We start from the raw sequence: 14,904 nt of genomic DNA on the forward strand, positions 1-14,904 counted from the left end.
TGGGGTACTTCTGTTCCCACAAGCAGTATGTTGGGGGTGGGGTAGGGAGTTGTATGGCAAATATTGCTGTTTGTGATTTGCCTTTCAGACCATCTAACTTTATTTCTCACTTTTCCTCCCAATCCCCCACCCCTCCACCCCCTGGCTTGCAAGTGTGTTCAGTATTATAACTTAAATTTAGAACTATCTTGGAGGCCTCATTTATTTAAGGCCCTGATGAGAGACACACCATGTGAACATAACAAAAATCCTTGCTTCCACCCCTGAAAAATTAGGTTTGAATGTCGGATGAGACAGAGAGGATAATAAGGTGATAATTGATGTTTTAGCTCCACCATCCAGAACCCCAGCTCAGGGTCTGAAAAAAGAGGCTGGAAACTAGGAACAGAGAACTTCAGGTGTGATAAATTGTGGGCTCTTGAAGTGCAGCAGGCTAGAGAGGGACTGTGGAGAGTCGCACTGAATCCCAGATCTGGAAAAGGGGCAAGGGAGCTGAGAGAAGCTGTCTGCCTGAGCTTTAGGTATGTGCAGACCGTTGATCGTGTTAAACCCTCTTCTTTTGTCAGGCTGTGTTCCTACAGTTGAAATTAAACAGAACTTTGTTTTGAAAAGGCCGTTTTTTGGATCACTGGAAGCTGCTCCCAAAGGAAAGTCTCGCTGGACAGCCAAATCTACTCAAGCCTGGTGAGCAGTGAGTGGGTTCCAGGAGGCTGTAGCCAAAGAGGGAGAATTGCTGGATTCTGTCCCAGAGGGGGAGGTAAAGGCGAAAGGCCTGTCAGTTAAGGGAATGTGCTTGGAGGTACCGAGGAAGGGATTGTGAAAGATGAGTTTTAAGAACAGTTTCATGCCTTTGCAAGAGTGTGTGTGTGTGTGTGTGTGTGTTGTGTGTTTTTTTTTTTCGCACACATTTTTCTAGATGCAGTTACTTAAATGTTATGCCATACAGGACATTTTCTGTTGTATTCACCTGTTGTATTGATATTCACCTATTTGCAAAATATTGGTCATTGATAGCTGTCTGCTGATAGAAGATTACAGTGGCACCAGTTCTTCACATGAGAGAATACCCAAATTAAGAGGTTGAACCTGTAATAGCTTGGAGGATCAGTCTGACTACTTCAGTCACAGTCAGTGCACTGTGTATCAGTACTGCGTGAGATTGTGGATGACCATGGATTGCTGAACCACTAGAGAAATAGAAACCCATAGATTTGTTAGGAGTTCAGTATATGTTGTCAATGGGCAAGTGAAGAGCACTAAATTTCAAATGGATCCAGTAAGCTCAAAGGCAAATTGCAAAGCAAATATGTGAATGTATTTAGCCTAGATAGATCTGCAGAAAGCATCTGCTGACCAGGCTTCACAGATTTTGATAACTGTTGCATCCTAGTCTTAAAAGATCAGTTAAACCTTCAGAGCTGAGTGTCTTCAGCCTCTTGGCAATCATCTGCTGAATATCCTCTTTGCTTAATTTCCTTCCTTTCTTTCCTTTGCAGTTTTCCTTCAGTGGCCATTTGAAGGGGACTAGCCAATAGATTAGTGTAAACGCAGATTTAGACCTTGGCTTGGAAACCAGACTTCCACTGCTGGTGTTCTTGCCAGTGATCCAAAATCTTTGTAGCCTGGTCAGCAGATGCTTTCGTGTTCTTGTTGAGAGAAGCCTTTTGTTTGTTGCAAAGTTCACCCAAAATGTCCTGATCTCAGAACCTGAATGTTTTGATAGGTTCACTGCAGTGTGAACTTTGTCTGCCTTTCTTGGCACAACTTTCGCTATGTGACTAATACAACATGCTCTATGCTTTTATGAAGGAAAGGTCCTGATATCAAAGTAAAATTTGGTTCTAACTTCAATCTTGAGCCATTTTCTAACCAATCATTTAAAATATACCTTGCCACCTTGTAAAATTCTTAACCACCAGCACAGACTGTTCAAAAATCATGAAATTTTTCTTAAAATCTTTTTATTATTGCAGTCTCGTGATTTTTATTTGCTGTCTGTTTTTTTTTGGGCATATATTTGCAAGGTGAATAACTTTTTTTTTTTACCTAAATGGGATTTTTTTAAACTCATCAATAAAATACCACATTTCTCACTTAAACATGGTATACACATACTTAGTCTCATAAAAATGAATTAATGTCTCTAGTCTGTCTAGCTTAATTACTAGCTTTTGCTTCTTGCAAGTTTCTAGGCTTTCCAATTCTGTTTCTCAGCAGATTTAAAAGTAACGTGCAAGGAAAGATACTGTCTGGACAGGAATATTGTTGTTCTGTGATTACGTAGTGGGCCTTGGCCAAGTATGGCAGAGGAGTTAAGACAGTTGTGTTAAGACAGGGACAGTATAGAGGAAAGGATGGAAACTGCATAGAAAGCAACAGTGATGTGGGCTAGAAAGAAAAAGGAAAACATTATTTACCACCCAGGCAGCTTCCTATAGTCCCCCACCCTTTTGCCCCAGAAAAACTATCGAGTTTTATGGAAGTAAGAGAGACCCTACTTTGAGGAAATTCATTCCCTGGGTTAAAAAATGGGAAAATGTCAAGTGTAAGCAGTGCAAGAAGATTATGCAGGGTGTAGTTGCAAGAATGAAACATAAGGAAAACTACTTATTGGGAGAGATGTAGCTGAACATGTGGATATGGCTGGGTTTATCAGCTGGCTTCTTGATGCACTGGAAAGTGAAGCATTTATTCCTTTAGATTCGCTAAGCCTTTTTGCACAAGTAAATTTGCAAGCTGCTTGCTGTTTTAGATGTTGCTAGAAAAAATGACTTTGCTTCGCTAATCCTTTCAACTTCCTTAAGCAGATTTTAGAATCTAGCACTCATGTATACATTGCAGAAGACTGTAGTAAGAGAAATCTAATGTTGCCAGTTGCTGCTGTTTCATTTTCTTTGTGTGTGTGTGTGTGTGTGTGTATATATGTATATATATATATATATATAATACGTGCCCCTTATTTTGGAACATCCTGGTCACAGACCATAATGGCGGTGCCACAAGTCTATTCCCTATTTCATTTCAGCTTTAATTCAGCTTTTCCAAGGGAACCCCAGTCTACACTTGTTTTCTCTACAGACATGCCAGCGAGTTTAGTGGGACTCACCCTAAAATTAAATGCACTCAAAGCACAGTCAGTCTTAGCTGTTTTGGTAACTTGTTTTAAACAAATTATGTTTTTGGTGATTTATTTTAAATTAATGAATTAAATTGCGTTGATTTTAAATCAATCCACCCTGTGTAACTGGGCTCGTTTTTAAGCTTTACTCCAGTGTTAAAAGTCAGAAACCTACTTATTTGTTTTTTTTAAAGTGGAAACTGAGATTCTCTCGCTGTCGGGAGTTCAAGAGCAGTCCCTTGGTGGTGGGGGAGAAACACATATTGTGAGCTGTGATAGAATTGAAGAAGCTAGCGGCATCCTGTGAGAGAGCTATCTGCTAGGGAGGGAAAAAGGTTCTGACTTTATCTTTCTGATTCACTAATCTGAATGTATTTAATTTCAGATTTGGTGGGTAAATAACAAGCAGTCCTGTAGTTGGTTAAAGACTAACAAATTTATTAGGTAATGAGCTCCCTGGGTAAGACTCAGTTAGTTTTAAGAATAAGACTTAAATATAATTTATTAGCATAATTGTAGAATGTTTCTTTCTACCTCTCTGCAGAATATTTTGCAAACACAAAGCAAGAATAACTGTCAAATCTGTGGATTGACTTTTTCAGGCAGCTACCGTGACCATCTTGGTATCAGAGAGAAGAATGGCTAGAAAAAGTCTGTCTTGAGCCTTGAGGCAGTATTCAGTTTCACACTATTTACATGGTAATATGTCTTCATGCAGCCAGTTACATCTGTTTCAACTTAACATAAGATGGTTGCTATGGAGATGGTGTGTTGAATAGAAATAGGTCATGTCAGTGCCATTTTCAGTGTGTTATATATAAAGGAAAGGGCCAGCTGGGGGAGAGTTGGCTCAGGTGAGCAGACAGTGCATTTACCTACCGACCTTCCTTTGGATTTGAGAAGTTGGTCTGTTGAAATAAAAGGGTCAGATGTACCAGTGTAGCCTGTTAAAATTCCCCCAGTCCCACAGGAAAGCAGGGGTGTGTGTGTACGTGGAAGACAGAAGACAGGATCTCTGTGCTAAGTGGAATATGCCCTCTAAGTCAGAAAATCCCATGCGTGCTAGGTGAAATTACAGCGCTCCAGGACAGTGTATCCTTCACCTCTCCCTCTGGAAACGCTCACCGATTTGATGCCTTGTCACTGCACTGGGTGGACTCTGATCTCAGACAGGATCTTGATGGAAGATAATTTTTAAAAAGATTGAGAATAAAGCAGAGAATATGTGACTCCCTCTCAAAACATTCATGGCACACCCACATCCTTGAATATTGCATACAGATGTAGTCCCATCATCTTGAAAAAGAAATCTTGGCATTAGAAAATGTTCATAAGAGGGCAATAAAAATGAATGAATTTTTAACAGGTATCATAGTTAAAGACTAAAAAGTCTGGGACTTTTTCATCTTAAAAAGGAGGAGACTAAGGAGGGAAACGATAGGTCTATAAAATCATGACAGGAATGGAGAAAGTGGATAAGGAAGTGTTATTTACTTGTTCCCATAACATAAGAACTTGGGATCACCACATGAAATTAATGGATAGCAAGTTTAAAACAAACAGAAGGAAGTGTTTCTTTATACAGCACATAAACAACCTCTGGAACTCCTGGTCAGAGGATGTTTTGAAGGCCAGGAGTTGAACAGGGCTCAAAAGAAGAATGAGGGAAATTCATGGAGGTTACGTCTGTTTGTACTTATTAGCCAGGATGAGTAAGAATGCAGTCCCTAGCCTCTGTCTGTCAGAGGCTGGAAATGGGTGACAGGAAAGGGATCACTTGATGATTACCTGTTCTGTTCACTCCCCCTGGGGCATCTGACACTGGTCACTGTCAGAAGACAGAATACTGGGCCGGATGGACCTTAGTCTGATCCAGTCTGTCTGTGCTTTTGTAGAGATAGTTGTAACGATTCAAACACATGGTGGCCGCAGCGCAGTCTTAATAAACACTGATCCCAGCAGCCTGGGCTGTGTGAGTGCAAATGAGCACTCAGTAGTGGTTATGCTTACAACACCAGTGGGAGGTAAATCTTCCACATGTGCACAATCCCCTGGATATCTCATGGCTTAGTGGTTAGGGCACTTACCTGTGCAGTGGCAGATCCCAGTTCAAACCCTTTCTGCTTCTTGGGTGGAAGAGGACTTGAACTGGGGTTGTCCCACATCCTATGTGAGTACCCTAACCACTGACCGGAAGGTCTGTCACCACCTCCACATGCTCTGATGCACAGGAGCCTGACATGGTAGGCAGATTCTGGACACGGTTACTGGGCTGGGTCAGTAGACAACTTAGAGAAGCACCTAGGCTTCCTGCAATCATTGTGTAGCTCTGGGCCTGCAGTTATTCCCAGGTCACTTGCACAGTTTATGCCTTCTCCCATCTCCATTCGCAGAAGCAATGCGGGAGCCTAATGGCAAGAGAGGTGCTGCTCTGCTTGGAGTTCTCAGCTGCAAAGCTATCTCCTCTTGTCTAGCTTAAGTTGGCTTTCATGAGTTCTGTTCTGAGGTGCCTGTCTTTCCCCATTGACTGTATTGGGAGCAAAGGCTCCTAAATTGGGCTTTGGGACTCCCATTGATTTTTCTGGGCACCTAGCAGGCATGGTTATGCTCTGCATCCCCACAGCTCAGCTGCTTTATGAATCCAGCCAAAAGTCTGTCTCTCAGATTTTAGCACAGTGATGTAAATACAGTCCAATCTTAGATGCTGGCATCCAAGTGAGACTGAACCATAAACTCCATGTTGCTTTATGAGATGGTCCCTGGAAGATAGATTCAACTAGAGCAGGGATGGCAGAGAAAGCCCTCCCAGTCTTCACCTACCAGACTAGCAGGAGTGGGAGGGGCTTGGACCTCCCACCCTGTGGTGGGGTTGTGGGACATGGGGCTTCTGTCAGAGATATCTGATGCCTGCTGAGTGGGGCTGAGTTTAAAGGCCCCACCCCCCGCAACAGCTTGTGATGTGCACCAGTGTCCCTCGAATTTTTTCCACCCCGGGCAGAATTAATTTTATGTGCACCACCATAGAAACACACGCTGCTGGCTGTGGGTGCTCTGCTAATCAGCTGGGGGGGGCACCTGAATCTCTCCTGGGCAGGTGCCCTTGCACTTAGCCTACATGGAACACCGATCTGCACCTCCCTCCCCATAGGCATACCCTGCCTCTTGCCCTTAGAAGCCCCTCCTTGCAGCTACCACGTTTTTTCACTGCCTCTCCCTACAGCTCCCAGCTTGTTGGCTCCAGCAGCTGATGTGAAGGCTGGCAACCAAGCATCACCAGATCCTGTAAAAAATTGAATACTGTTGTCTTTGGCTATTGCCCTATAGGAGAGGGGTCCTGGGCTTCAGCAGGAGTGGGGCCCAAGCCCTAGCAGGAATGCCCTACCTTTTGAACATGTGAAGATTGTCGTATATGGCTTGGCGGGTCAGTTAGTTTTGCCCCTGAATTAGAGTTTAGGGTGAAATTAAAAATTCAGCTTCCCTTGCAAACTGATGTGACTTACACCCTTGTACGCTGGGTGGAGCGTAGGTCATCTATAAGTCCCTCCACTTCACTCTGTCTCGAAACAAAACTTCTAGCTGACTCCAGGAGTACCCCAGTTGTTACCCTTCAGTCTCAGTAGATCTTCTCCACATTGTCTGAGGTCGTTGTCTTTTGTGTATTCCTAGTGGGTTCCATTTAAGAGCTTGACGGACTGTGCTGGGTGATGGTTTTCTGAGAGTGTGGCCTAACCATCCCCACTTTCTTCCTTGATTTCAATGTCAAGTGGTTCCTGTCCTGCCCTGTGCCAGAGCTCCTCCCTTTTATGACAAAGCTTTGCTGTTTGATGTGAAGGATGTGCCTCAGGCATCAGTTTGATTCTCTGTAGCTTGTGATTTGAAGACTTTTTTTAGTACGGCAGGTCAGATTAAAGAACCAAATCCTGAGAAATGAGATTCCAGAAGCCAAACCTAGATTACCCAGTTACATCCATAAGCCAAGTTGCCAGATTTTATTTGAAGGGATGCTCTCAGCCAAAATTTGGGGCAAATGAGTTTTCTAACTTTCCTTTGCAATGTTTCTGACTGTGGCAGTGCAGCACTTTTTTGTCCAGTGGAGTCTAATACCAATTCAAGGATCGCCACAGTTGTTGTTGCCTTCCTTGCATATTCACTGCAGCCCTTCCCCCTCCCCCCAGCAACTGTAACTGAATGCCCTTCCTCTCTCCCAGGGCCAGGCACCCCAGCGCCCCCAGCTGAATATGCCAGCGACTCACCAGCACCACCACTGCTGGAATTGCCACTGAAGCTGGGGCTGCTGCCATGCATTTATCCCACCGAGTGGAGGGGCATGTGTGTGGAGTGGGCAGAGGGCATACCATGTGTGCACCTTTGAGCTACGTGTGTGGCTCGCCTTGTTTGCCACACCACGGTATCCCATTCACCACATGTGGCCAATGTATTGGAAACCACAGGTCTAGTCCCTAACCTGCCTGAGGAGAATGGGTCACTCAACAATATGATTGCTGAAGGCCAGAATCAGTTGCTGTCTTTCGCAGACTTACTACACTGGAGTCTTTAAGGGAGTCAGAAAACTGTTCTGGAAAAGTAAACTGGATTCTGAGAAATTTTCATTTTTAATGGGTGGCATTAGCTAACTATCACAATCTGTTCCATGCATGTGGGAGAACTTGTAGGCGTGAGTTTGTTGTTAACAATGCCCTTTGCAATATGATCAAATTGTCTTCCTGTCTGCACAATGTCATGAGAGGAGCATAGTCTAGCTCTGACTCTGGTTTCTTAGAGGTTTAAGTTCTGCAGCAGGGACTGTGGGGAATGTAAATATTCTGGTGACTGAGCCCAATGTATATTCTTCTTTCTAAAACAACGTGCTTACAGTTAAGAAAATAGTTGTCTTGTTTTCAGAGCTGTTACCCACTTCAGCTGTTTAAACAAACATTTTCATAAAAGTGGCTTTCCTTGGTCTCTCTTTTTAAAAGACAAATTTGGCTAACAGAGAATCTGTGGTTTATATTATAGCTTAAAGAGTTAATCAAAGTGAAATGGCTGGTATCTTATTTAAATATCTCTTCCAGACCTAGTATTCAGCAGCATATGTTCTGTTTTTATCAGCTGAATCTGTCACCCAGTGTGAGGAACACATGCCTAGGTCTGAAGTATGATGATGTCCTACAGTATGAGAACAATTCAGCTTTTCAGTAGTAGGAGAAGGTATGCAGTGTTAAATTATTGGGATTGGGGTATTTTTTCACATTAGCTTTTGCACTGATTAAAATTAGAGCAATTAAAAGCTTTAAAGCATTCTGAAGTTCAAAACGCATGTACATTTTTTTGAAAGAGCAGATTAATGCATGTGACTTGGATGTATTTAATTATTTGGAAATTAATCTGGAGGTAGTGGTATACATAGTCTAGAATTCTTATCCTGTTGGTACACTGCATCTGAGGATCTGCTAAAAGTCTAATAGATGGAAAAGCTAGCAACTCTTGCTCCAACTGAAATAGAAGAGAGGTGTAGTGCTTTCACTTTTTTGGTTACAGTGAAACATTCAGACTAAAAGCATGTTTTTACTATTTGTGCATGAAGAAACATGAAATGGCTTCTTGCAGATTTTTGTTTTGGATAAGGGTACAACAGTCGTCATCATCAATGACCATGGGCTCAGCGCCCGTTGGTGTCTGATGCCTCTTTCACTATTTCCTTCCAGTACAACAGTGCAGTCCACTATAATCATTTTTAAAACCAGCAGTTGTAATTTAGGAATATGTCATGGTATGCAAATTTCAGTTCCTGTGCATCAATTGATTTCTAAGTAAGATTCTGTGTGTTCCCTCAGCACTGTGGACAATAACATCTCTTTAATTTTCAGTAACCCCAGCTCTCAAATAGAGATATTTTAAAAGATAGAACACCAACTATCCAAACTTGTCAAAGATCCAAAGTTTAAGACACAAGGAAGGTAATTTATATACAATTGGTGCTTTAGCCTAAATGTAGTCTGTAGTGTCAGTTTTAGAATTCACTCATTTGGATGCTAATAAATGAAGCTACGCAGCTAGTCAGTTCTGGGGAAACTGAACTGGAGGTGGGTCATCCAAAATGTAGTATTTTCTCACAATGGAGATCTTTGCAGTCATCCCTAAGGGTCTCACCAAGTTTAGTGAGAGGCGGTGTGTGCAGTTACACTTCTCAGAGAGGGAAGAGCCTCTAACACAGAACAGCAGGAATGCTCCTTGCCTGAGCTCTGCTAATGTCTCTCCTTCCGTTCTGTAGTTATCGTGCAGGGAGAGGAATACCAGCTCTCTGAGTGATGTGATTGCCTTCTCTGCTACACATACCAAGCCAAATATAAATGGAGATACTGTCTGTGGGAGTGAGAAAGCTTCAGTGTCCAGGCTGCTGAGACCATGCTAGTCTCTTCTGCACTTAGTGCAGGTATTTTCTAGTTCAGCATTTTCAAGATCTTTCAAGCACTTGCGTGTGATCACTTCCAGTCCACAGAGAGTGCTAGTCTCATCTCTCAGGCTGGAATTCAAGTGTCTTTATTCAGCAGCAGTTTTCAAATTTGTGATCGTGTAGTAATTTACTTCCTTCCCGCTCCCTCTCCCCACCACGCAAGTACATTTTAATGATTTAAAAAAAAAGTCAGTCTCATGAAGTGTTTAAAAGCAGTAAAGCACAGGGCCAACAACCTGTTGAAATAAGAGCAAAAGCAAAACAGTGATTGTGGTCAGCGCTTACAACTGAGTGCTCATACTGCTTTGTAGCAAATGGATCACTTACACAGAGCAAGTTTAAGAAAATTGATCAAAATGCACAGCACCATCTAGAGTCAGATGTAGAGGTCCATCCGCACACTTGGTAGGTCTGAGGAATCAGCTTTCCTAAGTACTCATTGCTGTGGATAAAATGCGCACAGTACGTCTCGTGCACCACGGAATATGTTCTGCGCCTGTTGGAGGGGCGGGGGAAGGCCTATCCCTTCATTTTGAGAACCTCTGTTCCAAGGGTTCAAGTGCTCTTGTGCACAACTAAAGAATATTCCAAGGTCCCTAACTGGGGATGCTCTGTCATATGGTGGGTTGACCTCAGGGCTGGAAATATCAATCTCGGTGGTGCCACTGACTCTTCGTATGGTCTAAGGCAAGACCTTTAGCCATTAGCCTTGGGCATAAATCCCACCTTTTGTTGCAAGTTGCAAGATTTTGTAGCAGTTCATTTATCTAGTGGTCTTGCAAGTGTAATCAATGCACCTTTGCAGTGTAGTAACCACTTCCTTTTGTCACAGAGTGCAGTTCATTCCCTCTTCTGACATTTCCATTTAAGCAATGCTGAAGTACGGTCAGAATCACAGGCCACATATAGCTGAAACATTGAATTATCTTTTTCAAATACCATTCCCCCCTCACTGCTAATCCCAATTGGTGCAGACAGCATAACTGGTATCCTGGTTCTGCTAGAAAGCTGCTGCTAGCTTTCAGATTGTACTGGTTCAGGCCATTCATCCACCTACTCTAATGCCCTGTCTTTGAGTGGGGTCAGTAGCCAATCTTTCACAGGAAGTAATCTCAAGTTCTGTTCATAAGGAAGTTTTCATTGTTTCTACTAGGCCTTAAATAGCACTCTTCATTGGTAGATCTCAGGGAGATTTTCAAAGGACACTATCGTTGCCTTCATTTTTACAGATAGGGAAAACTAAGGAACAGAAATCAAGTAACTTGGCAAAGGTTTTCCAAGAGGATAGCAGCAGTATAAATTCTATCATCTGAGCCTCAGTCTGATGCTCTGCCTATTGGTTACGTTGCCTTCACTTACCCTAGGCAGTTGGTGACTGCTTACGTACTGAAGCATTGAGAGTTTATTTACATCATGATTTTTAGTATTCTAGTTAATAGAACTGTGTGGATATGCATATTATATGACTATCTAAGCTTTCTTTAAAAATCTACTCTGCTAACCTATTTTGGAGCAGGTCTGGGTAATTCCACTTAACTCTGACACTTGTATTACATTTGTATTTGTCTGTGACCTAAAGGGGCATTATCTTTTTTGCCTCAACTTGCTGCAAGGTGTTTTCATTGCACTCGGTTATATGTAAATTTTAATGATTCTTCTGTATGTGTTGTTCATAGCTATCTGCTTTGGAAGTAAAAGCAAATTTATAATCTTTAATGCATCAACAGCTGCAGAATCAACTTACCTCTGGTTAGAGAAACAGTTTACATAAATGCAGTCATCTGCATTTGGCAGAATAATGACAAGCTTTAAAAAAAAACCTAAAAACAAAAAAAAAAACAAACAGATTTTGAAATTGATATTGGTTTTGTGGTTTATCTGTCTCTATCTATTGGAAGCTTATAGCAAATACTTCATATCCAGACTAGTGAGTTAATGAAAGAAGATAACAAATGTATTAAATGAAAGTCTTGACTTTTAGTGAGGGAAATCATCAAGGTGTTAATTGTCCCAAAAATACTGGTTCTGGAGTTGGAAGCTGTCAGACCAAACTGGTGAACAAGTTAAAAATAAACTTTAGTCACACCAGTAGCAAGATGCAGCATCACGTAGCACGGCCAAGAGATGGCTGTGACTAGCATGGTGTGCTCCAGAAAGTCTAACATCTGTAAGACAACCTGAGCTAGATTCACAAATCTTTTTAGCACTCAGATTGCAACTGGAGGTTGAGGAGAGGAGAGTGTGTCACACAGACATGAATAACCTGCTCAAGATCCTGTTGTCAGTAAGGGAGCTGCAGCTCATAGCATCAGAGACTTGGGAAAAGATCAGTCCCTTCAAAATCCAAAGCAGCTCAATACTTGTGGAAAGCCATCATTAAAAGAACTTTGCAGATTCAATCATGTCCCTTCTCCTCGCCTATTATCCCCTCTGCATACTTGCACTGGCTTTTGTTTGTCCATTAATGCTGTAGGTTAAACATGTGGCTCTGCACTGGTTACAGCAGTGGTTCCTAACTTGAGTCTGCAGACCCCTGGGGGTCCACAAAGGTATTGCAAGGAGTCCATGGGGGGGGGTGAGAAGGGAAAAAAAAAGTTAATGGAAAATAGAATTGGTTTTGATGGGAGTCTGCAAATGGTTTGGGGCAGGGTGATGGGAGTCTGCACTAGTGAAATGGTTGGGGACCACTGAAGTGATCTTCCACACAGAGTTTGGAGGCAATAGACAGACTTCTGAGCTGTGAGCTTAAAACGTCAGGTGTCGTCACTTGACTTTTGTCACATGGATGTTTCCCAGAACAGCTTCTTATTGGGAATTTCGGAGGCCTAAAACATTCTTCTTGATTGTACTTGACCTGTTTTCAGGTTGCAGCTGCTCCCTGGTGGATGCCCGTTAAAGGAGCTAATTGGAGGCAACCTGAGGGACCAGATTCCAACATATCAAAGAGGTGAGCCAGCTGTGGCCTTTCAGTTTTAACTGTGGTGTTTTATTCTAAGTGTCTGTACAAACTCAGCACAGATTGTTGGATATACGGTTCAATATGGCTTCCTGCTCTGCTCTTTCTATTGCTTCTCAGTGTATAGACAGTATTATAGGCAGCAGAAAAAAACGTAATTGGGATTTCTTTTGCATTTGCTCCAGTGAAAGCTTTAGCAGTTGAAAGAACTACTAATTTCTGTCATGGTTTGATAAAATACACTATCGGGGCACTTTATTTTTCAACCCCGATTGGATGTGATCAGAACACTGTGGCTGTGATCAGCAGAGGATGCTTTGGCTTAATCTTTGTCTTTCCGGATCTGCTGCACCCTCTTCGTTTTAAGAGAGCTTCATGAAGGCATCCTCTGAATCTGCTCTGTGGTTTGAGAATTTGGAGTCCATCTGTTTTTATAGAGAACTGCTCAGGATAGTGAGGAGTGGAGTGACATTTTAAAACTACCTAAGCAATTTCGGACCTTAATTCTCGCTGAAAGTCAGTAGGACTTAAATGACTGGGGCAGGTCTACACTACAGGGGAAAATCGAATTAAGGTATGCAATTTCAGCTATGTAATTATGCAGCTAAATTGGATGCACCTGAATTTGGGCGTCCCCGCCATCTCCTCCACTAATGGACTCAGTCAATTCCCTTGCTTCTAATACAAGGACAAGAGTACCATGCTCGATAAAGGCATCCTGTAAATTAGATTTTGTGCATTCCCATTAGGGCAGGGTCGATCTTCCTTGTAGTGTAGATGCACCCTTAGAAGTGCAAACACTTCTCTCTTACCCATGGATTTGTTGGGGTGAGGGAAATTAGGGTATAATCTTCGGTGGTAGTCTTTGCAGAGTGGTACATCTATGTAGATGTAAATCTTATTGCTAAGGAGCTTGTGGTGTCATGTGGTGTTAAAGAAATGATGGTGAAACAGATGATGACCCGTAGCTTCACTTTAAGAGAGTGGTCAAGGTTGCAATAGCTCACTGAGGTATTTAGGGTTATGGGTCGGGGGGGGGAGGCAGATTTTGTTTTGGCTCATCTCTGGTAGAAGCTGACATATTGAATCCCTTAAGGATGTGGCTGCATCTCTTTAACATCATTTGATGGCTGATGCACATCTATTCTCCAAGGGGGGGGAAGAAATTATTTGAAGCAAAAATAAAGATGGTATCAAGAGGCAAGAAGGAAAAAAATAAGGAAGAGATGTAGGTCATCACAATTAATAGCTTTAGAGACGTGCCCTGTGAGCTTTGCTTTTTGTAGGAGTTTGTGAGCCTGGCCTAATACATTGATCTTTATCTAACCCTTTCTTCAAACTTCTCACTGCAAAGAAATTGTCTAAAAGGTAGAGAAAGAAACAAAGAATGAACACTCGTGATTGTGGGACATGAGTGGTGCAAGTAAAAGGAAGACGAGTAGCTAATACACCCAGACTGAAGTATTGTGCATGCAAATCTTGTGCCAGAACCCCTACTAGTAGGGTGGTGGCTCATTTTTTGCTAGAGGCTTGTGACAGAAGAGAAGTAGTTGGATGTAAGTTGGGTGGGGGGAAAGACAGGGATATTCTGGCCAAGATAAGTGAGACCCTTCCACCAAAGGGAGTTGGAAGAGTCCCTTTGGAGTAGGAGGGGGTGGGAATGTGTGAGCAAGACTGAGGAGATGAAAGCAGGGGAGCCATGGAAGTCATTTGTAAAAGTTTGCAGTAAAGCATCCTCCTTCCATTGCTAAATTTGCTGCAGCTCCAAAATGGCAAGTTTGAGGAGGGGAGGGAAAGAAAACAGAATTAGACTAAATAGGAAAATTATTTAGAAATAATGTATCTCTGCAAACCTAAGTTGCCACGTTCTTTTGAGTTTTAGTTTCATTGTAAGTTACAGCATATCCTTAAACCTAGTGCGGAAATGTGGTCTAATGTTGCAGCCTCAGAGGTTTTTGGCCTGGTCCTGTGAGGTGCTCATACGCTCTGTTCTCATTGAAGCCAATGGAAGTGGTTAGTGATCACTGGCTCTAAAGATCAGTCTCTAAACTGAGTCTGGGTAAGGATGCCAATGTGCAGGATGGGAGGAGTGAATTGGTTCTGTAGGCACAGTGCATAATTGTGGTGCATCACGCTATTATGTGAAATGCCCCTCCCCCCGTATTCTGTCACTTGCTGTTTTTGCACTTGTATGTGTTGCTCTTGATTAATTCCTTGCTTTGGTATTGACTTCAACGTTTCCTTTGTATAACCAACCTGTCCACCCAGTTTAGGCATAACTGAAGTCTAGCATGAAGGATATAAAGGTTCCATATACTAAATCATGACATGGTCTGATGAGAGTTTGATTAGGTTTTTGCGCTGTTGCTGGGTAAT

The 14,904-nt window shown here is 42.4% G+C and overlaps 1 protein-coding gene across 2 annotated transcripts in view; it reads left to right on the forward strand.

Moving 5' to 3' along the window:
- SUMF1 (sulfatase modifying factor 1) overlaps nucleotides 1–14,904 on the forward strand; it is an 82,140-nt gene that overhangs the window by 24,823 nt on the left and 42,413 nt on the right. For both annotated transcript variants that reach the window (XR_012646975.1, XM_075005335.1), the window contains exon 4: nucleotides 12,437–12,519. Coding sequence is in view for 1 of the 2 variants with exons in the window: in XM_075005335.1 (XP_074861436.1) it covers nucleotides 12,437–12,519 (83 nt within the window). In the remaining variant the exon portion in view is untranslated. The remainder of the gene's footprint in view (nucleotides 1–12,436; nucleotides 12,520–14,904) is intronic.

The sequence above is a fragment of the Carettochelys insculpta genome, chromosome 11 (assembly GCF_033958435.1).
Source record: "Carettochelys insculpta isolate YL-2023 chromosome 11, ASM3395843v1, whole genome shotgun sequence".
NCBI classification, from domain to species: Eukaryota; Metazoa; Chordata; order Testudines; family Carettochelyidae; genus Carettochelys; species Carettochelys insculpta.